Here is a 22,091-nt window from a genome sequence, read left to right on the forward strand (position 1 = left end):
GCCTGCTCTTCGTAGGCCTGGGTGCCTATCCTCCCCTGCAGTCAGAGTCCCTCATCGTCATCCCCGAGGAGGCCGGAGGGGCGTTTGGTGCACGTGGGAACCCGGAACCCGGCAGACACGTGTCTGGGATCCAGGAGAGGAGGAGACTGGGAGGCGGACGGCTCAGGACTGGGGAAGGTATGGAGGAGGCCGCTTTGAAACCGCTTTAATTGCCGCTGCTCATTGCTATGGCGATCCTGGGAATGGTAGGTCCGAAACTCACCGCAGAAACAATCCTAAAACCGCTTTAACTGCCCTGGCTCTATGCTAAGGAATCCTGGGAACTGTAGTTTTGGGAGACCTTCAGCCCTTCCCTGTCGGAGAGAGCTCTGCTGCAGGTCCCAGGAGTCCCTAGCACCGAGCCAAGGAAGTCAGAGCAGTCTCAAACTGGGTTATTTCTGCAGTGCGTTTCGGAGTTTAGTTTTGGGAGAGCCCCGCCGTGTGGAAAAGCAGGCCACCAGGTGACCGGGAGCCAGCAGGGTCATGGCGGCAGCTACAAAGGCCAAGGCGATCCTAGGCTGCATCAATAGAAGCATAGTGTCCAGATCAAGGAAGTCATTATAGTGCCATTCTGTTCTGCTTTTAAAACGGTGAAGGGTCTGGAAACCGTGCCTTAGGACAGTGGTCCCCAGACTGTGCTCTTTAAGGGGGTTTTGGGCTTCTGCTCCCAGAATGTAGGGCATGTCCTGGAAAAGGAGGACCTCTGGTTACCCTGTCCCCAGACTCCAGTTCACCAAGAGAGAGTTGAACATAGGCAATGGCTTCCTGGCACCATACACATATATCAACACTCTCTAACCCAGCATCCTTATGAGGGTGCCCTTGACCATCACATCTCCTCTCTGGTTCCCACACTACATCCCAGTACTCAGTCATACAGTTATCTGCTTTCCTTAGGAGAGCCAGAATGGTGTAACACTGGCTTGAGTGTTGGACTGTGACTCTGGACGCCAAGGTTCAAATCGCAGCTCGGCCATGGAAAGCCACTGGGTGACCTTGAGCAAGTCACACTCTCTCAGCCTCAGAGGATGGCAGTGGCAAGCCCCCTCTGAAGACACTTACCAAGAAAGCCCCATGATAGGTTCGCCTTAGTGTCACCATAAATCAGAAACACTAAGGTCCAAAACACACTGCAGAAATAATTCAGTTTGAGACCGCTTTAACTTCCCTGGCTCAGTGCTAGGGAATCCTGGGAACTGTAGTTTATTGTGGCACCAGAGCTCTCTGATAGAGGAGGCTAAATGTCTGACAGAACTACAGTTCCCAGAGTTTCCTAGCATTGATCCAGGGCAGTTAAAGTGGTCTCAAACTGAATTATTTCTGCAGTTTGTTTTGGACCTAAGTTACGCAACAGCTCTCTTTGGCTTTAGGTGACAGTAAAACTGAACTTGTCGCCTCATCTCCATACCCACAAGGTTTTGAATTTCATTTGACATTCTCACACAACCAGATTATATAGGTCTGTCCTTGGACTCTCCACTCCATCCCATACATCTGAGGAAGGAGGCTCAAGTTTACCAACTTCTTTCTTTCATTTCATCTCAGAAGCACTACAAGATCCCTCTGTGTGTGAGCTTGCTTGGAAATAAGTCCCTCAGCCAGCATAGTCAGTGGTTTGGGTGCTGGATTACAACTCTGCAGGACACCAAAGACTGCATCTGCACTGCAGAAATTATCTCGATCAATGCCGCTTTAACTGCCATGGCTCAGTGCTATGGAATTCTGGGAACTGTAGTTTTGTGAGACATTTAGCCTGCTATGTCAGTGAATTCTGGTGCCATGCCAGTTAAAGTGGGGTCAAACTGCATTGTTTCTGCAGTGCAGATGCAGCCCAAGATTCAAATCACATGGAATCCCACTGGATAGCCTTGGTCAAATCACACAACTTTTGTGTTCCTACTGTATGGTGAGCAGGACAAGCAATTAAAGGTCAACAAACCATTGGGAAACCATGAAATGCAATTTGGGAGATTCTTGCATGGCATGTTCTAGAATGGGGTTAAAATTCTGGAGTCGAACAGTACATAATTCATGCAATTAATTTTTGAATCTTTAGGATAAAATGTTTGAGGGTAATTTTGATCTGCTGTATTTTTGCAGTAAGGGTGAAGATATTTGCCATTTGACCACTAACTGTTACACCATCTTAACTGAAGTAATACTTGAGATGAATTGCTGTAATCTCTACAGGAACCTCCAGTGAAAATGCAGCGCAAGAAAGTGGATAATCGTATTCGGATACTGATTGAGAATGGAGTGGCTGAGCGGCATAGGACACTCTTCGTTGTAGTAGGGGACCATGGCAAAGATCAGGTGAGGTGTAGCCACTGACTGTGTGAACTAATTTTATAATGAACTGAGCCATCCTGGTTAGACAATTCTAGTAGTTGTAGTCCGATATATCAGGCTTGTTGGGGGGGCAGCTTTCAGTTTAACCAAAGAGTAGAGAAGGAATTTAATGGGATCAATAATTAAACTTTCCTGGTAGAATTCAAAAACATAGCCATGTTAGTCTGGATCAGTACACAAACAGATTTTATACCACCTTTGAGACTAAGAGAAAGAAGTTGGTAACATGCTCGGGGGTCACATAACCTTCCTGGTGATTTAATGGCCTTTATCAGCAGAATTGGGGAAGGGGTCAGCTTCCCCATCTACATTCTCTCATGTGCTTTCAAAATCTGAATTCATAGATGCTTTATTAGGAGAGAGCCTTCTTGGTGGGTACTCCTTTTTATTCCAGCAGGAGTTTGTGAACTGTTTTTTTTAAAAGGAGAAACAGACCTTGCATATGTGCTGGACTTTATTTTTATTTTTTAATGTTTGTGTTTTTAACTGATTTTAATGCTATTATGGTTTAATTGCTTTAATTATTCTTGAGTCCCAAACTGGGGGAAATGCAGGAGGAAGAGGAAGAGCATGGTGATGATGGTGGTGGTGGTGATGATGATGATGATGATATAAATTCCCTCCCTCAGCAGGGTTTATTTTGGCCCCCTTTCTGGTCTCTTTCTGCTGGCAGGCAAAGACCTTTTCATTTAAGTAGGACTTTGGCTCTAACTGCAGGTTGCAGAAGGGGCTTTTAATAGGCTCTGCTTTTATATTTTGTATTATGTTTTAAACCTACTTTAAACTGTTATAATGTTGTATTTTAATAGAACTATTTGTTTAGTTTTAACCTTTATACTCACAGGTTTTTATCTGTACTTACTTTTAATTATTTGACCTGGGATCCTGTGATGGGAGAAGAGTGGGATGTAAATGAAATAAATAGGTATAATATTATTTAGCATAGAATTCTTTCTCATCACTTGACAGGTGGTCATACTCCATCATATGTTGTCTAAAGCAGCAGTGAAGGCTAGGCCATCAGTGTTATGGTGTTACAAGAAAGAACTGGGCTTCAGCAGGTAAAAACATATGGTATCTCCTCCCCCCTCCCTTTTTTTAAAATGTAGGTGTCATGTCATAAAGGTACAGGTTTTGAAGTGCTGGTTGGTTTGGTTTATTTATCTCTTAATATCTTGGTAGCAAGACTGCCACTATTTTTTCTTGTAGAAAAATGTAGTTACATTTGTCAGTTACCTGTCTCCATCTTAACATATGCTTCTAAATTCTTGATGAATTTTCCAAGGCTATTTGTTTAATATTACAGTCCGCCCTTGCCTTATGCGGGGAATCCATTCTGGACCCCGCCGCATAAGGCAAATTCCGCCTATGCTCGAGCCCCATTGGAAACAATGGGGCTTGTGCGTGGCGGCACGCGGGGCAGCATGGGTGTGCGCGCCCATTCGTTTGAATGGGACGCACCGCCCCTTGCGTCACACGTGCACCCCACAGCTTGAGTGCATACGTTCAAGACCACGTAAAGTGCGCCCCATATAACATGGGCACACTGTATTAATATTATTGCTCCCTTAAATAATTCTGCCTTGCAGCTCTTGGTTTTTCCCCAGAACATTTCCAGTCCTGCTCCAGACTTCAAATCTCTTCTCAAACACATTTTTTCCATTAACTCAGGAATTGGTTCCTGAATCCTGCTGGGGTTTGGATCCCTCCTCCCACATGTGGAACAGTGTTTTTGGCTAGTAACTCAGTATCACTCCTCCTTTACCTTCCATGCAAACCCATTGGACAGTGTATAGGGATATGCTCCTTTTTCATCTTCTCCACAACCAGTAGATAGAGCAACAATCAAAGGAAGGAACATTCAGTCTACAGTCTGTGCTTATAGACTACCATAGGATGGATTAAGTCTATGGTTTAGAGGATCCCTTCTGCTGCATTTCTTGCTGCTTCTTGGGGGGTCTCTGCCTCAGAAGTAGATCATTCTGCACCTACATGTTCAGACATTTTCAAAGCTAGCTTGTCCTTAACACAGTGGAATTTATTTTTGAGTAAACATGCACAGATTCCCCTTGAAACCCTGATAATTTCCACAAGACATCTGATTTCATCTGTTTTGCCCCACCAGCCACCGTAAAAAAAGGATGAGACAGTTGCAGAAGAAAATTAAAACTGGAATGTTAGATTTGAAGCAAGATGACCCCTTTGAGTTGTTCATTGCAGCTACCAATATTCGATACTGTTACTACAATGAGACACACAAAATTCTTGGGAATACATTTGGCATGTGTGTACTCCAGGTAAGAAGATGTTCTGAATATGAGAATTCTCTTTATATAAGTCATACAAGAGCAGTTTCATTTGAACAGACTTGAGGAAGATGTTCTGCGTATGAGAATCTTCTTCATACAAGTCATATAACAGCAGCTTCATTTGAGTTGACTGCAGTGTTTCTGCAGCAGGAACTAAGCTGCAGAAACATTCTGTTAAAATTTGTGACAGAATGAATATTTTCTGTGCTATATTCCTCTCTTTCCCCTCAAAACCCTTTAAAAAGTCATTTGAAACTTACATAAAAACTAGGTTGTATCTGGACAATCGTATTGTGACTTGAATTGTCTTGTGTTTATCAGAGTGAGGAAAATTTGGTTTGCAGTTTCAGGCAACAAAAGAAATGTTGTTTAGAACTAGATATCTACATTTTATCTGGGTGTGCCACAAGGAAGGAGTAGTGAAGCAAGAGGGGTTCATGTGTTGCCAGAAGGGTCATAATTTAGATTATTAAGCAAAGACACAGTCATCTGAACCAGGAAGATTGTTGCTGCTATGAAGTCAGGTTTATACTGACCAATTCTGTACAAGAGTAGTGAAAGTGCTTACTCGTCAGCTAACAAGAGCTCAAAAAAATTACATTTTTAAGTACAGCTCTCAGAATCCACTAGCAAGAATGCTCTTCAGTTGGCCGAGCCAATGTTATCAGGAGTTGTAGTCTAAAATTAGTGTTTTTGGGCTCTGCACTCTTATACAGATAACAGTCTTGGTAACATTTCTCAGTAGATTAAACTAAGGGATACATTGTGCTGTGTTATCATTAAAACATGTATTGTCTCCCTCACTCTTCTAAAAGAGCAAATAAATGTTGGAAAGAGTATCCCAATGTAAGGACAGGGATCATTTATTAAAATATTGATAAATTATATTCAGTTATATTAATATAATTATATTAATATCCAAAGATCTCAGGGTGGTGTACAGTACAAGATAGATTTTAACAGACTAAAACAATTTAAAATAGTAGGAATAATTTAAATATTTTAAACAATTTAACATTTAAAAACTGTTTAAAATCACTTAAAACATCAGCACAATTTAATAACTGTGCACTTGTTCAGATTTTGCTTAAACCAACTGGCCTCGAAGGCTCTAGCAAAAAGTCTCAGTAAGTAAAATTTTATTCGGTCATTGACCAGTACAAAAATTTATAAAATAATACTTGCACAGTACAGTTATTATAATTGTTAAAACAATTTCAAATACAATTTCAGATCAGCTATAGATATTTCAGTTTCCATCAACCAGTTGGGGCCATAATTTGCATACAATATATCTGTCACCAGAATGACATTGCTTTTGTTGCCAATAGGATCTTTAATGTGAGGTTATTTCCTAACCTGCATGCCACAGCAGACAAGAGTCTCTTTTAGCTCAATAGGAAATGAGCAGGGAAGCCACATACTTTCAGGGTTCACCTTAGGATCTCCATAAGTCGGAAATGACTTGAAGGCACACAGTAGCAACTGCAAAGGGAAAGGGAAGCATGCAAGCCTATGCAAACTGAAGTTAAAATGTCTGGGTTCCATCAAGCAGTTCTCTTTCTTGATTTCATATTGCTTGCGAGCAAAGGTGATGATAGAGAGGGGTGGAGAAAAATTTGATACTGTTTGCATTTTGGTTGTTGCTTATAGTGCTGGTACATTAAATGTGTGGCTAACCTGGAAATTACATGTTACTTTTCTGCATAATCTTCTAGGACTTTGAAGCCTTGACTCCAAACTTGTTGGCGAGAACTGTTGAAACTGTGGAAGGCGGGGGCATAGTTGCAATCCTTCTGAGAACAATGAATTCCCTGAAGCAACTCTACACTATGACCATGGTATAGTTACTAAGAATCATAGATCTCTGCTTAACAGAGATTGGTTTCCTTTCCTGCAAGGGAGAATAGGCCCTCACTCTTTGGTGGAGGTCAAAAGTCCCCAGTTTCAGAAGTCCCCAGTTAGAAAAGAATAAGTTCTCAGTTGATGGAAAAGACCTCTGTCTTAGATCTTGAAGAGCTGCTTCTAATCACTGTAGACCATACAGTTGGTCCTGTATCCACTGAGTCAACCACCCACAGCTTGAAAATATCCCCCCCCAAAAAAAAAATTCCAGAAAGCAAACCTTGATTTTGCCATTTTATATAAGGTCCATCATTTTACTACACCCTGTATTTAATGAGACTTGAGTATCCACAGATTTTGGTGTCCATGGGTGATCCTGGAACCAAACCCCAGCATATACCAAGGGCCCACTATACTGAATGGAGAAATAGACTTAAGACATTTTTCTCTGTTCCTTTTTGTATATATAAATACTATGGGTTGCTACATTCCTGACTTGGTATTGAGATCGTTTTCCTACTTACAAGTGGTTTGAGATAATCCTTGTGCTTAATACAGGTTTTCAATTCTAGAAGCTCTTTATAGTTGCACTTGTATCTCTGGGCATATGTAGAATGTCTCCTGTTCTCTGTTAGAGTAAACTGAATTGTTAGTTTGCCTGTTCCTGTCAGTGTTTTTTTGCATAGAGCAATTGCAAAGGAGCAGCTGAGCTAGTGGAATTTTCTTTAGCTTGGAGAAAGAGTGATGGGGAAAGCTTTAGCTTAGTTGCACGGTGATGTGCCAGAAAATATAGAGTAATTTTGATATGTCTGCTAGATGCATTTCTGAGAGCATAACAAACATTCCTGGAAACTTACAGTAGGTAGGTATCGTATACAACAGTATGGTATCCCATGCCATCTGTCTCTGGTTAGGCTTTTTCAGGAATACTGAAATCTGATGCTGAGAGTTTGAGAAAGTAGCACAATCAGACTAGAGAGAGTCTGATTGCAAATGTGGGCCCTTAGATGTTGTTTCCCAGAATCCATGTTGATTGGCTATGCTGGCTGGGGCTTCAGAGCAATCCAAGGTTAGGTCACTAAACTAGGGTCAGTGTGATGCAACTCTCTGCACTGTGGTCTCTGTATGTCATTATCATCAAGACAAACAAATGAATCTTCTTTTTCTCCAGGATGTACACTCTAGGTACCGGACAGAGGCACATCAAGATGTAGTAGGAAGATTTAATGAAAGGTGAGTTTTAGAGTTATATTGAGCACACAAACTGGCAAGGGTGCATGTACAAGTAAATAATGTTTGCCCATCTATCTGAGGGAGTTTGTTCATTGAGCCTTGACCAGAAAGGATTCTGAATAACTGCTGCACTTTGGTGGGCATACTGAGGATCCACCCTTTAAGTTCAAACATAACAGTGTTTGTAAGGGTGAAGCTTAGAACAGGGGTGGGGAAGCTTTGGTTCTACAGATGTTTTAGCCTCCAATTCGATCAGCCTACCCAGCATGGCCAGTGATAGGTTGTGGGTATAATCTGTACTTGTTAGAAGATGCAGAACTAGCTCTTTAGCATTCTTGTAGCTTTTCTGTAGCAGCATTCCTCAGCCTGATGAGCTTATGTTGTTTTTGACTGAAAGTCCTATCATCACTAGCTAGCATTTCCAGTGATGGGTGATTACAACTATCAAAGCCCAAAATATACTGGGGAAGATTATTGTATGGTGTGGCCATACTTGAAACTTCAAAAGGAGTACTGGTTAATTTAAGATAGCAGAACTTTAATTAGTTTCTGCTCTGTGGACTCACTTAGACATTAAAGCTCTGTCAAACACTCATATTAATATTTTGGAAACTCACCTGTAAAACAGGCAAAATGGTACAAAAATTGTCTAGTTGTTTGTTGAACATGAGACCAAATTTTTCTTAAGTACTGCTGTGAAACTGGCTGAAAGCAGGAACTGAATTATGGTACTATATTAATGCTGAAGAGCACCTTTTTATACAATAACTTCTCTGCACTTGCCCAGTTACAACATCTGAGGCTCTGTCAGTATGTATGTGGATTTGAAATACCACTCTCACACAAACAATGTGCATCATTTTACACTTGCTTATATTCAGTCAGTCCATAACTTGTAAAAGTTACTATTTTGGATTAGAACTCATAGAATTCCTCAAACAATGTGGGCAGTTTCTGTGTTGGCTGGGGATTCTGATAGTTGTAGTCCAAAACAGTAAGCTTCTTCAGGCTCTGTTGTTGTCCGTGTTTGGACAGAACCTTTTGGAACTCTTTGCTTCCTTTCTGGTTTTACTCTAAATAATTTGATGTCAGCATGTTGATGACCTACCTAACTATGCATTCATGAATGTACTAGGTGGGAGAATGAATGGGAAGATGTTGGAGGGGAGGTATGAGTGGGAAATTTATGTGAATTATATAAGTTGTAATACCTTTGTTGTTATTATTTGAATTGCTGCATGTTTAATTTGGATATATTTGAACAATGTATTTTATTTTTATATGTTTAATAAACTTTATTTAAAATATGTTAGACAGTAATTTTTTTAAAAAAATAATGAGCACTGGCAAAAAAAGCTGTCTATGGAAATTGCTGTCTTGTGCCCCATCAAAACTTTCTTTTTGAGGTGCTTTAACCAGAGGGTATTCTACACAGATGAACCATAGGATGAGGAGTAGTTTGTGACATGAAAATAAATCAGTTTCAACAGTTATGACACTACTGTTTTCTCTGTTTCATCATACAGATTTATTCTATCTCTGTCATCTTGCAAAACCTGCATGGTGGTTGATGATCAGCTTAACATTCTCCCAATCTCTAGCCATGTTGCCAACATATCAGCTATTCCACCTCAGTCTCAGGTAAGCACAGGTCTGACAAAAATTCAGAGCTTGAAACTCCATGCTAAATACAAATCTAGATTTTAAAACAGTCATTTAAGAAAGAATTTGACTATTAAAAGTGGGATGCTTAATAAAACATGAGTGATTTTATGACATCTGCTGCTTCTTTTGATGTGATGAGAAATCACTGTACTGCTTCTTATACAGAGGGTTAAAAGTTGCCTTTTCAGTAGCACAGCAGCATCTGAAAAGTTTTTAGAGCTATGCGTAGAGAAACTGATCTGGGACACTGTTGGTAAGTCCAACATAGCTTTAATCGGCTGTGGTTGAATTATAGTTTGCAGAATCTCCCAGCTAGCATGGCTGTGATCATTGAAGTGGCCTGAGAATTTGAGTCTCCCTCAGCCCCGCTTAACACATTTTAAAGGCATGTGGGAGCAGGAGAAATTGTCATGGTGGAATTGTTTCTATCAGCAGAACAACATCTGGCAAATAATAGTGAAAAGGCTAGTCAAAAACATCATTAAGAGAAACTTGAGAGAAATATTTCAGGTCCCACAAAAGTGCAACATTCACCCCCTCAAACAAAAAATGTCTCACTCTCTTTATAAATATTCAGACTCATGTTTGCACTCTTGAAATGGTGATGGATTTTAAATAACCTAGAGTTTGTTTACTTTGCACAGTTATGGGCATGTGGCATACTTATCGATCCTCTTAATATTACAAGGAGATGCTGTAAAGTTCTTGGCCTGACCAAGAGGGGAATAACTCAGAGCCATGAAGCTTCTATGCTATTCGACATATTCACCTGGAAGTTCAATGTACTTGGCACATTTTTTCTCAAATTTCTTTAAACCTTCAAAAAAATTGATATCTGGTCTCTGAAATACTACTCTGCTGCTGCTATCACTTCTGAATCATTTTAAAAAATCCTTTCTTTCAAACTCTTTTCAGGATTTGGAGACAGGAGATAGTCAGGAGGGGCAAGAACTAGTGAGTAGGGTGGATGCTCTATGCACTCAAACTCCAAATTCTTCAAAACATCCAGTGTTTGCCAGCCCTGTGTACAGGTGCATTGTCCTGCAAAAAAGAGAACACTTTTCTGGAGCTTTCCTCACTGTTTTTCCTTCAATGCCTTCTTTAATTGGCATTGCATTAGTAGTATTCTTATTAATTGTTTGGCCAGTCTGAAGATAGTCATCAAAATGCCTTCCTTATTCCAAAACACTGTAGCCATGACCTTTCCTGCTGAACTTTGAGTCTTGAATTTCTTCAACCATGGGGAACCTGAATGCTGTCACTGCAAGGACTGTTGTTTGGTCTTCAGATCATATTGATGTAACCATGTTTCATCAGCAGCGACAAGTCGTTCCAAAAATTATTACTGGATTCAAAGGGGAAAAGCAGACTGGCAGCAAGACCCGGCTTGGGTGTGGTGTGGGGGTGTAGCAACTGCATACCGCATGCCCCGACTCTGCCCCCAAGCTGGAGTCACGCTGCCCACCTGACCAGACGGTGTGCAGCATAGGAATGCTCCTGCAGTGCAGTGATTAGACGCCGCATGCCACAGGAGTGGATAAGAGGCAGCACCTTTTTTCTGACGCAAAAAAGAGTGGCATTTTGCCGCTTTTTTGCGCTGGAAAAAACGCCAAATTGGGCCAGTGGTGTGCAGTTAAGCCGCTTCTCTACAACCGTCTGTTTAGCCCCAATATGCTGCAAAATCAACTTGGATATTCACTTGATTTTGTTACTGGTCAGCATTCAAACATTTTGGTACCCACTTGGCTGCATAGCTAATTGCTCATGAATTATAAATCCAACGTGTTCTGAGGATATCTCTAGTGTCTAATCAATTGTTTTGACTGAGATTCACCAATCTGCCAAAATCAAGTCATCATGCTCAGCAATTTCAGGAACTGACATTGTTGAAGGACTCCCAGACCTTGCTGCCTCTTTGGTCTCAAAATCTCCATGCTGGCCCACCACTTCTTCACATGTGAATATGACTGGCACTTGTCACTAAACATTATACACTCCTGGATTGCCTTTGGAGTTTTCTTCTACAGGAATGTCATGACAGTCTGGAGTTCAGCACTTGAAAATTCCACACTTTTTGTTGACATGTTTCTTTCATCATCTGGAAAAAAACAGAAATTAGAGTTACAATCCTGCAAATTGGCAGTTTACAATGCAAAAGAATAATTTCAAACTATTAATAAAATTATGTTCAGATTTTGGAAAGTGTGTTGGGCTGAGAACATTTCGGCACTCCCTTGTATCACTCTGAGAGAAAACACATCATACATAGTTCTTACAATGCATCACTTACAATGCATAGTGAGTAGTATAGGCTGCAGTGAAATGTGAAGTCGAAGGCTTTCATGGCCGGCATCCAGAGTTTTTGTGGGATTTTCGGGCTATGTGGCCATGCTCTAGAAGAGTTTCTTCCTGACGTTTTGCCAGCATCTGTGGCTGGCATCTTCGTCAGGAAGAAACTCTTCTAGAACATTGCCACATAGCCCGAAAAACCCACAAAAAACTGCAGTGAAATGTTTGCTTATATGACCTCCCTTGAAATGAACTTGAAATGAAATATGCCCACTCTTGGAGAGGTAGCAGCTATCTTTGATATAGCTCATTGTTTTCGTGTTTATAGGAGGAGAGTGTGAGTCTTCAAGATACGGAATTGAAGGAGTTAAAGGAAAGCCTCCAAGATACACAGCCTGTAGGTGTATTGGTTGACAGCTGCAAAACCTTGGATCAGGTACATGTTCCATTTGAACTTGGATGAGATACACATGGGAGGGAGTGTTCCTTTTGGAAATATAAATTGGAACTTATGTATTAACTCCATCAGCGCATCTGAGGAAGTGTATTTAAACCCATGAAAACGCATGCTAAAATTATTTATTCAATTATATCTTGCCTTTCTCCCAACACTCTTCCAAGCTAGTTTTCCCAACACAGGATTCAGGGTGGCTTGAACTGGTTAGTGTTAAAGGTGGTGCTAGCTTCCCCTCCACCCTTCCTTTTCAATATGCAGCTGGCATTAATGTGTTTATATTTGCCACCTAGTACAAAAGGACCTGTCAATATCCTTGAGCTTAAGTTTGGTAAAAGTTTGGTAATAGTCTAGAAGAGGGCTAATAAATTGAGGCAGCCACAAATGTTGGTTGTCAGAAGAAAGCCTAACATGGGATTTGAAATTTGGTTAATTATATAAGGATTGAAGGTGTATAGTTTGGGGACACTCCTTGAATTTGTGTTATCCCTGAGTCTTCCTATGGCTACAAAGAATGGACCTGCATAATTATCCTTTGCATGCAAGCTGTGACATTCTTGTCTTCATGTGATTGCACTGTTTGTTAAGATCTTTAGGAGCAGGGTTTTTTTTTAGCACAGTTCCCTGCAGAAATCCCGTTGTCATGGACTTTCTCCTGGGTTACTCCAAATTTTGGAATATACTACCTCTGGAACTGTAATTCTTGAGTCTTCTGGATTTTAATAATGGTGTAACGACACATCCTTTTAATCTGACATTTTAAATTATTTTAATGTGTTTATGTTTTGTATTTTTTGTATTTCTTGATCTAAAGATTTATTATTTTTCTAGTTTAATTTTAGATTTTTTAAAAAACTTTTTTTTCTGGCTCAATTTCATTTTAGAGTCATTATAAACTGTCACAATAGTTTTGTTTAATAAAGGACAGTGTAAAATATTAATCCTCAGTAGGTGGTGGAGGCGAGCTAGTAAATCAGGAACATAAAATAGCAGTAGCTATTGAAACATTTCCTTCTCCCCCAATTGTAGTTTTCTGTATGAAACCAGTACTAATGAAGTACTAATGAATTTGTATAGCTCCTGATACACCGTCTTTTCTCACCCTATCTCTTTACTTGTAATCTTTCTTTGTTAATTGTTGTATGCAATCAATATAACCAACTTTTATTGCTTGTTTCCTCACTGACAGGCAAAAGCTGTCCTAAAATTCATTGAAGCCATTTCTGAGAAGACACTGAGAAGCACTGTAGCTTTAACTGCTGCTAGAGGACGTGGAAAATCAGCTGCTTTGGGATTGGCTATAGCCGGAGCAGTGGCCTTTGGGTAAATTAATCCTGGATGTTTCAGTAATGGTTTTGTGTTAAAAGGTCAGATCTAAAGAAATTTAAGAGAGCTCACATTTCTAAGGTTCAAAACACACTGCAGAAATAATCCAGTTTGAGACCACTTTACTTGCTCTGGCTCAGTGCTAGGGAATCCTGAGAACTGTAGCTTATTGTTTCACCAGAGCTCTCTGACAGAAAAGGCTCAATGTTGCAAAAATCTACACTTCCCAGAATTCCCTACCATTGAGCTAGGACAGTTAAAGCAGTCTCAAACTGGATTATTTCTGTAGTGTGATCTGGAGCTAAGTGTGTCTGAAAAGAACTCAGTAAGCAGCCATGAAAAACTGAGATGAATTTATAATACTTTGAGGCTAGGATTTCATGGTGCAGGATGTAGAGAGCTGTGGGATTTTTTTTTAATCACTGACTTACTGAGGTAAAACTGAAAGGATGTTTAAAAAAAAACCCACCAAAGTACTTGATGTTATTTTTGGACCCTTACTTACCTTGGGGTGATCTGTATCCTTTTTGAGTCTGAACAAAAGCTTTTATCTGAGAATGCTACTATTCACATGTTCACCCAATAGCTATACAAAGAAGTTAATTCTTTTCCTCTCTCTCTCTCTCTCTCTCTCTCACTCTCTGTTTCTTTGAAATCTAAAAACAAGTGTTTTGTGAATACCTGGAACTGTTTCAAATAGAATAGTTCCATCAGAAGCTTAGCTTTCATTGAGATGAAACCTAACTGTATCACATGAGACTACAAGTGAGTTTTCACCATGACTAAATTCTCCTCTCCTCAGAATAAATACATAATGTGAGTCCTCACCACCAAGTCAGATTTTCTATTTGTGTGAAAATTGCCCAAGGTCTATTAGTAAACATTGTAATTTACATTTGTGAAAAGGAAGAATATTCTAATAACTGTCATTTTTTTAAAAAAATGGTAGTGATTGGGCAGTGGTTTGACAAGGACACTTCAGACCAGATTCAAATTCCCACTCAGCCATGGAAATCCACTGAGTGACCTTGAGCAAGTCACACTCTCTCAGTTTCAGGAAGGCAAAGGCAACCCCCCTCTGAACAAACCTTGCCAAGAAAACCCTGTGATAGCTTCACCATAGGGTTGCTATAAGTTGGAAACAACTGGAAGCCACACAGCAAAATCATTTTAAACATTTTTAGTTCTGGTAAGAGTTGGGATGCTTTGCAATCTTGTGTTTTTCCTGATTTGAGCAACTATTTTGAAGCTTTTTTGGAAGAAGGCTAAATGATGGTTTCTCCCATTTCAGTACATAAAGAGTTTTAAAATTGTTTCCTTTTGTATTATTTTTGCAGGTACTCCAACATTTTTGTCACATCTCCCAGTCCAGATAATCTTCACACCCTGTTTGAATTTGTATTTAAAGGCTTTGATGCTCTACAGTATCAGGTAATGTCATCAAGATATTGGCTGAATTCAGACATTTCTTTTGCACAAGTAGAATGTAGTTCTGCCTATATGAAGGCCCCATACAGACAGGCCAAAATAAAGCTGCTTCGGGTCACTTTGGAGGTATGCTGTTTAAATGATGCATGCATCCTAAGAGTCTGGAAGCCGCGTGGAGTGCAGCTTTGGCGCAGCTTCCAGACTCTTAGGATGCATGCTTTATTTAAACAGCATACCTCCAAAGTGACCCGAAGCAGCTTTATTTTGGCAGTCTATATGGGGCCATAGTTTCCCATAACAAGAAGTAAGCCAGCTTCCCTCTTCCCTGTTGCAGCTGCATGTCCATATCCCATACTATTCTATTGGGTCACCTGTCCCTCAGAAGCAGCCTTGGGGAGGTGGGGGATTGACTACTGCATGGGTGAAAAAACAAGAAAAAATTTTCTGTGAGTAGACTTCAGGTCATATTTCTCTTGATTTAGCCCTCTTTGTTAGAATTGTTGTACCTTTGGCCCTCCAAAGGGTTTGCAACTTACATAATCCCTTACAACCTCTTCACATTTTTACTTCAGTTGAATTTCAAATGTCTAAATTTAGAGTACAGCACAGAGCTGTAGCAGATAAATTAACAGAAAAAGAAACAACTATTTTTCTGTAAAAATGTCTTAATACCCTAGACTCTGTTGTGTTTGGTTTTCATATTGCTTCTTATGTTTCTTTTCAGGAGCACTTGGATTATGAGATCATTCAGTCTCTCAACCCTGAATTTAGCAAAGCAGTCGTCAGAGTAAATGTCTTCAGAGAGCATAGACAGACTATTCAGGTACAGGGGCTTCATTGCTGTCTTACATCTGAATTGGCTTAAGTGTATGTGAACAAAGGCTTATTTCCTGGGACTCTTCAAATACCTTTTGCAAAAGCCAGGCATTGTTATCTGTGCCCAGTCAGATTAGTTTTACGAAGGTTGATGTCTTCCTTTCCATTGGCTTCTATGTGGCATATAATATTTGGGGACTTCTATGATTCCACTAATGTTTCCATTAACAGCTTTCTGTGTCCTATTCTTAAATAAGTGTGATAAAAGGGCAAGCTACCTCTAACTCCAAGGATACTGTGCTCCTTCCCTCCAAATAATTTCTAATGTGGTTCACAGTGCTAAACTGGTTGCATGCACTGCATCATGTAAAGAACAGTAACAGTAAAAGAGACAGAGAGATCGCCTATTTGCAGCATGATTCGAAGTGTGAACGTGTGAAATTTAGCATAGATACTAAACATGACATAGGATATTGGTATTATTTTTTTAAAAAAATGCATTAATTAATATAATTTAATGAAAATTACTCTGTAGCCTGCAGTACCTTCTTAAGTCATTAGGTGCCAGGCCTTTACTAATGAAACAACGCTGGAGGCAAGGCTAGGAGAGTCATTTTTTCATAGGGCCTCTAGGCAGCTTTTTGTGCTGCTTTCCTCTGCAGCCCTCCCCCTGACTTCAGGGAGGGAGGGGGGAGACAGATAGAAGTTCCCAGTATTTGGTAAAGTGGAGCAAAGAGGAGTGTTAGCAGAGGGAAAGGCTGAACGAACAGTAGGGTGCATAGAGAAAAGACCAGAAAGGGAAGCATGGAGAGAGAATGGAAAATGATGAGCAAAAGAAATCAACAGGTGAAGATGGTACTTCTGCTTGTATAATATGGCTGTGCTATACTGTGTAGTTACGTAGTGTAGCTAAGGCCACCTGATTAGTTTATGGCAGAGATGGGTTTAGTGTATAGCTATTCATTGCACTCTTTTTAATTAGCTCCAGTATCAAGGTGAAAATAGTGTAGTTGTAAATTCTGTCCTCTGTTTATGTAGAACTGGTCCAGAAAGGTGACTTAAAATATTAGAATAGAATAGCCAGGAAGAACAATGATCAGGTGCTTCTAGGCAAGCCAGCATGGGACAAGGGGGTTAAAGCTGGCTTTTGATTCATGTTAGTTAGAAAGTACTTAACCATACCTTTCCCTCCACCACTCCCTTCTCCTTTTGTGTCATGTCTTTTTAGATTGTAAGCCCGAGGGCAGTGAACTGTCTAATTAAAAAGATTGTATGTACAGCGCTGTGTAAATTTACAGCGCTTCATAAATAAAGGATAATAATAATAATAATAATAATAATAATAATAATAATAATAATACCTCCTTCCATTTTGGAGGTAGAAGTGCAGGATTCCCATAAAAGTGAAAAAAACCAAACAAATGTGAATACAGTGGAGGTGGGGGCAAGACTCCCTCCCAGGAAGGTTCCTCAGGCTTGCAAAGTGAGAAGCCGTGAGGCTCCCCAGAGGGGGATTATGAAGAATGTGTGTGGCTGCCACTCTTTCTAAAGCCAGTGGTTACTGTAATGGGCTTTAAAACAGAAGTCCACACACTCTCTTTCTTCCCACCCCCCAGCAGCTCAAACTCCATGGAGAACTACTGAAAGCAGTCACTCCAGATCGGGTGGTGAGGAGAGGGAGAGCTTGGAAGCAATTTGTTAGAAAGGAATCCAGCAACCCCTTCCCCGTTTCACATACACACAGAGAGCTTTGTACCTTTTTAGCAGCTTTATCTCCCCCCATCCTTTTCTCCCTCTCCCCACCACCTGATCTTATACTATGTCAGAACTGCTAGAGGGTGGGAAGAGAGAGAGAGAGCGTGGAGACAATTTTTTAGAAAGCAATCCAGCAACCCCTTCCCAGTTTCAGGCGCACAGAGGGTAGCCTGCTTGGCTGGGGAGAAAAGGAGGCAGTATGAGATAAGCTGCTGAAAGGGTGCAGAGCTCTCTTTGTGCCTAGAGTTGGAAAGGGGTTGCTGGATTGCTTTTTTGACGAACTGCTTCCAGGCTCTCCCTATCTTCCCACCCTCCAGGAGCTCAGGCTTCATGGAAAACTTTTGAGAGAAATTGCCCCAGATCGAGTGGTGGAAAGAGAGCAAGTGTAGAATCACACAGAGGCTAGTCCACCTTGCTGGCAAGAGAAAGAATTTGAAAAAGGACAGACTGTTTAACAGGGCATATAGCTGTGTACAGCCCATAGAGCAACAGGTTTGGGAGACAATTGGTGACAGCCATGGCAATCTCTGGTGCTCCCTCTTCTCAAGGCCTGAGGCGGTTGCCTGAATGTGCATGTGGTGTTCTCGGGTTTGGGGGAGCAAAAGTTACAGAAGCGCTGTGGCAAACTCGCAAATAATCAAATCCGTGAACCTCAAACCTGCGAATGTGGACAACTGACTATAGAAAGCTGTATTTTAAGAACTGAAACTTGCCTTGCTTTGCTTTTCATAGAAAGGAAGGAGGAGTGAAGCAGTAGGGAACAGTGTGTATGGATTTGCAGATTGGGCTTGCTTATTCTGGTTCATTAAACCTGGATGTTTGGCTTGTATTACAGAGCAATCCTGTCTTCTGTTCTATAACTACAAATATCTTGTAACTTCTATTACTTTTATCTATTTTGGAATTACATTTTAAATTTTGGCGCGTTACAGACTGCCCCTTTGGGGCGGCCTGTAGGCGCACCTTTCCCCGCCGGATCGGGGCCTCAGTGGCCAGAGCGGCAGCCGCTGAAGCCCCGATCCGCCGCTTCCCCGCAGCCTGGAAAGGGGTGTCCTTGGGGCTTGAAGCCCCAAGGACACCCCGCGGCGGCGGGGAGAAGGAGAAAGGGGCCGTTTGGCCCCTTTCTCCTTTGGTCCGCTGGGCGCAGCCGTCTGAAGGCTGCGCCCAGTGGACCAAACCAGGACCAATACGTCACAACCCAATACGTCACAACCGCGCCGCCTCATTTGGAGGCGGCGTGGCCGTGATGTATCAATGACGGTGGCCATGTGGAACAGCGCGCACTAGGGTTAGGGCGGTGCAGAAGCACCGCCCTGTATTAACCCTAGTACACGCTCCGCGCATACTTTTAAGCCTGTGTGTAACGGGCCTTTGTTTTTAAACCTTCCCTTCCTGCCTAGTATCTTCTCCTGGAACCAAATGAATACTAGAGAAGAATTGTATAAGGATTATAGATTCATCTGTTCATTTTTTATGTCAATTTAGCTGTCAGTATGGAATGGTCATTTACTACTTCTTTAACACACCATTTCCCTTATTTTTGGCAAGTATATACACCCTGCTGATGCTGTGAAGTTGGGACAGGCTGAACTGGTAGTGATTGATGAAGCTGCTGCTATACCACTCCCTCTGGTGAAAAGCCTGTTAGGCCCTTACTTGGTCTTCATGGCTTCTACAATCAATGGGTGAGTGTTTCATTTGGAGCTACTTGTGTAGAGCCTACTTGTCTTCAGTCCACTGTAAGGATGTCTGTGACACTTGGTAGATAAAGTGGAACAAATCTTAAGGGTTAAGTCTGTCTAAAATTTGGTTCACACCTTGACCACTGATGCACACATCTTGACCACTGATTGTGTGATTGCTTAACATCTAGAAATGTTCTTAAATTGTGTATAATGTATACTGGGGTATACTGTACTGGAGTTAATATCTGACAATGTAAGCATGCTCTCTTTGGTAACTAAATTGACCAAGGCCAGCCCTATCATTAGGCAGAGTTAAGTGGATACCTTAAGTAGTAGATTTTGGGAGGGAGCAACAAAACGTTGGAGAAGAGCAGTGTGCCCTATGATTTACCCTGAGCCCCCTTAAGTTAACTTGACATCACCAAATTTATCAAATGATGAATATCTACATATGAAAGGAGTGGTGACTTAGGGATGAAGCAGATGGCCCCAAAGGGGTGGTGTGATGCTGCTCCTGAGAGAGCCAGATTGGAGCTGTGGCAGCTGCACACCGCAGTCCCAATCCAGCCAGCTTCCACCCCAAATAAGAGTGGAAAAAAGCCACCCTTTCTGCTGCCACTGCAGCTTTTAGGCATGTAAACATCACACCACCAAAATGCCGTGAAGCTGGCGCACATCCGGTCAACCATGTGGCTTCCCGGCAGCGTGGGGGAGGCATCAGAGCGTGTGGCATCTAAACGCTGTGCTCAGACGCTGCCCTCAAGCCAGTGCAAAGGAGCAGTCTCCTTCGCCCCCAAGTTGATCTCTTCAACTACTTGGCAGATTTCTTTTGACATTAGATAGGCCCTCAACAGACGGGCCTTTGCGTCGCCCTCATTACGTGCGAGGTTTGCCTGGTGGGCGGAGTGCCCACACGCCCTCAACCCTCGCATATAATGAGGGCATTGCAGCTGCGCAGCACCACCCACACAGGGCGCACAGCTGTGACATCGCAGCTGTGCAGCGTCCAAACAGCACTGCATAGCTATGACGCCATCAGGCGTCTTTGCAGGTTTGCTGCGGCGCAGCTGCACAGCAAAAAGGAGCCACTTTTTACTACTACTTTTTCTTGCTTAGCAGCATCACACAATCTGGTTGCTGCAGCGCAGCTACGCAGCAAAGAAAGGCGCCTCCCTGGTGCCCTGGTGGCGCAGTGGTTAAATGCCTGTACTGCAGCCATTCACTCAAAACCACAAGGTTGCAAGTTCAAGACCAGCAAAAGGACCCAAGCTCGACTCAGGCTTGCATCCTTCCGAGGTCACTAAAATTAGCACCCAGACTGTTGGGGGCAAATTAGCTTACTTGCTAATTAGCTTACTTGCTGTTCACCGCTATGATCTTTGGAATAGCGGTATATAAATAAAACAAATTATTATTATTATTCTATCTGGCGGTCTGTACCCCGCCATAGTTGCTCTTGAACTGTTTCTTCAGTTCCTCCTTGTTGACCAGTATCTTTCTAATTACACACACATGGTCAGGAGGGTTTGGAAATACCACCCTATTAAAAAATAAGTTTCTGGAAATGTCAGCCTAACATTGTACATCAGTTTCACAAAAATAAACCAGCAGTGCGTGTTTAACAGCAGAGATAATACAGGTATAAAATTGTGCTATTTAGTTTCAGCATCTGGATATTCAACTATCCATTTTGATACTGCACATAGCCTTACCTCAAATAGAAGTCTTGGGTACCAGGTTTGGCATTCTCCAGAAATAAACAAACAAGCCTTTCTTCTCTACTCCTCCAATTGCTTCAAATTTTTTCATTGTTATCTCTTGTTTTTAACAGATATGAGGGCACTGGGCGTTCCTTATCATTGAAACTGATCCAGCAGTTACGCCAACAGAGTGCCCAGGCTCAAGCCAACATGACAGCAGAGAACAAAATGACAACAACAGCTAAACTCTCCTCAGGTATCTTTCTCTGGGTTGTAACCTTTTGACTGCATTACATGCCCACACCCTACACCAGAAATTGCAGGAAACTAGTAAGAGAGCACTGAGTTCCTCTTGCCCCTTCTGTGAGTTATCTTGGACCTGAAGACCAAGTCCCAAAACTAAGACACCCAAAGATGGCTTTTTGAATCCCCCCCCCTGGATTTTTGTGCTTGAGCTGTTTGTCATCAAGTCAAGACAAGAGGGGAAGGTCCAAATGTTATCCATGTAACATGGAATGAATGAGAAGCAATGATAGGAAAACATGGATAGTTACATCCTGCTGACAAGTGCATGGGAGTACAACACAAAAACATATGACATTTAAGACTGAGAACAGAATGACTTATTCCTTGGACATCCAGTAAAAGGGCTTTGTTATTCTCAGAACTGTGTTAAGTCAGCCATCTGCTTTAAAGATACATGTGACCATTTTGTTGTTGTTGTTCATTTTCTTTCTAGCTCGTACATTACATGAGGTTTCCCTGCATGAATCCATTAGATATGCTCCAGGAGATCCTGTTGAAAAGTGGTTGAATGACTTGCTGTGCTTGGATTGTTTGAACATCACAAGAATTATATCTGGCTGCCCATTGCCTGAATCCTGTGACTTGTATCCTTGCTACCAGAGCTTATGTACATGCTGTATGAAACCTGTAATGACCATAACTGAAAGAGTCTGCAGCAAGAGTGTGGGAACTTTTACTTGATTTCCTCAGCACATTTCTTCCTAGCTCCTAAGAGATTAGGTCCATCACACAGTGTAGACTTTATGGTGTTTTTCAAAACTGAGACCCAGCCTACATAGGCAGTAGAAGGATTAGGATTCTACTTTTTCATTCTATAGTTAGCTGAGCAGTCTACACTATTTTTAGTGTTTGAAGGATAATAGTTTTCAATACTTTTGTGAAAAAAATTCTG

At 41.5% G+C, this 22,091-nt stretch overlaps 1 protein-coding gene across 1 annotated transcript in view; it reads left to right on the forward strand.

Annotated features, from left to right (window-relative positions):
• Positions 1-22,091, forward strand: part of NAT10 (N-acetyltransferase 10) — a 46,496-nt gene continuing 24,405 nt past the window's right edge. Inside the window, exons 1-14 of the mRNA XM_042453919.1 lie at positions 1-177; positions 2,230-2,352; positions 3,358-3,449; positions 4,514-4,685; positions 6,416-6,538; positions 7,714-7,775; positions 9,302-9,416; positions 12,058-12,165; positions 13,373-13,506; positions 14,847-14,940; positions 15,662-15,760; positions 19,057-19,193; positions 21,025-21,149; positions 21,633-21,783. Of these exons, the coding sequence (XP_042309853.1) occupies positions 2,245-2,352; positions 3,358-3,449; positions 4,514-4,685; positions 6,416-6,538; positions 7,714-7,775; positions 9,302-9,416; positions 12,058-12,165; positions 13,373-13,506; positions 14,847-14,940; positions 15,662-15,760; positions 19,057-19,193; positions 21,025-21,149; positions 21,633-21,783 (1,520 nt within the window). The 5' untranslated portion in view covers positions 1-177; positions 2,230-2,244. The remainder of the gene's footprint in view (positions 178-2,229; positions 2,353-3,357; positions 3,450-4,513; positions 4,686-6,415; positions 6,539-7,713; positions 7,776-9,301; positions 9,417-12,057; positions 12,166-13,372; positions 13,507-14,846; positions 14,941-15,661; positions 15,761-19,056; positions 19,194-21,024; positions 21,150-21,632; positions 21,784-22,091) is intronic.

Source organism: Sceloporus undulatus, chromosome 1 (assembly GCF_019175285.1).
Source record: "Sceloporus undulatus isolate JIND9_A2432 ecotype Alabama chromosome 1, SceUnd_v1.1, whole genome shotgun sequence".
Taxonomy (NCBI): domain Eukaryota; kingdom Metazoa; phylum Chordata; class Lepidosauria; order Squamata; family Phrynosomatidae; genus Sceloporus; species Sceloporus undulatus.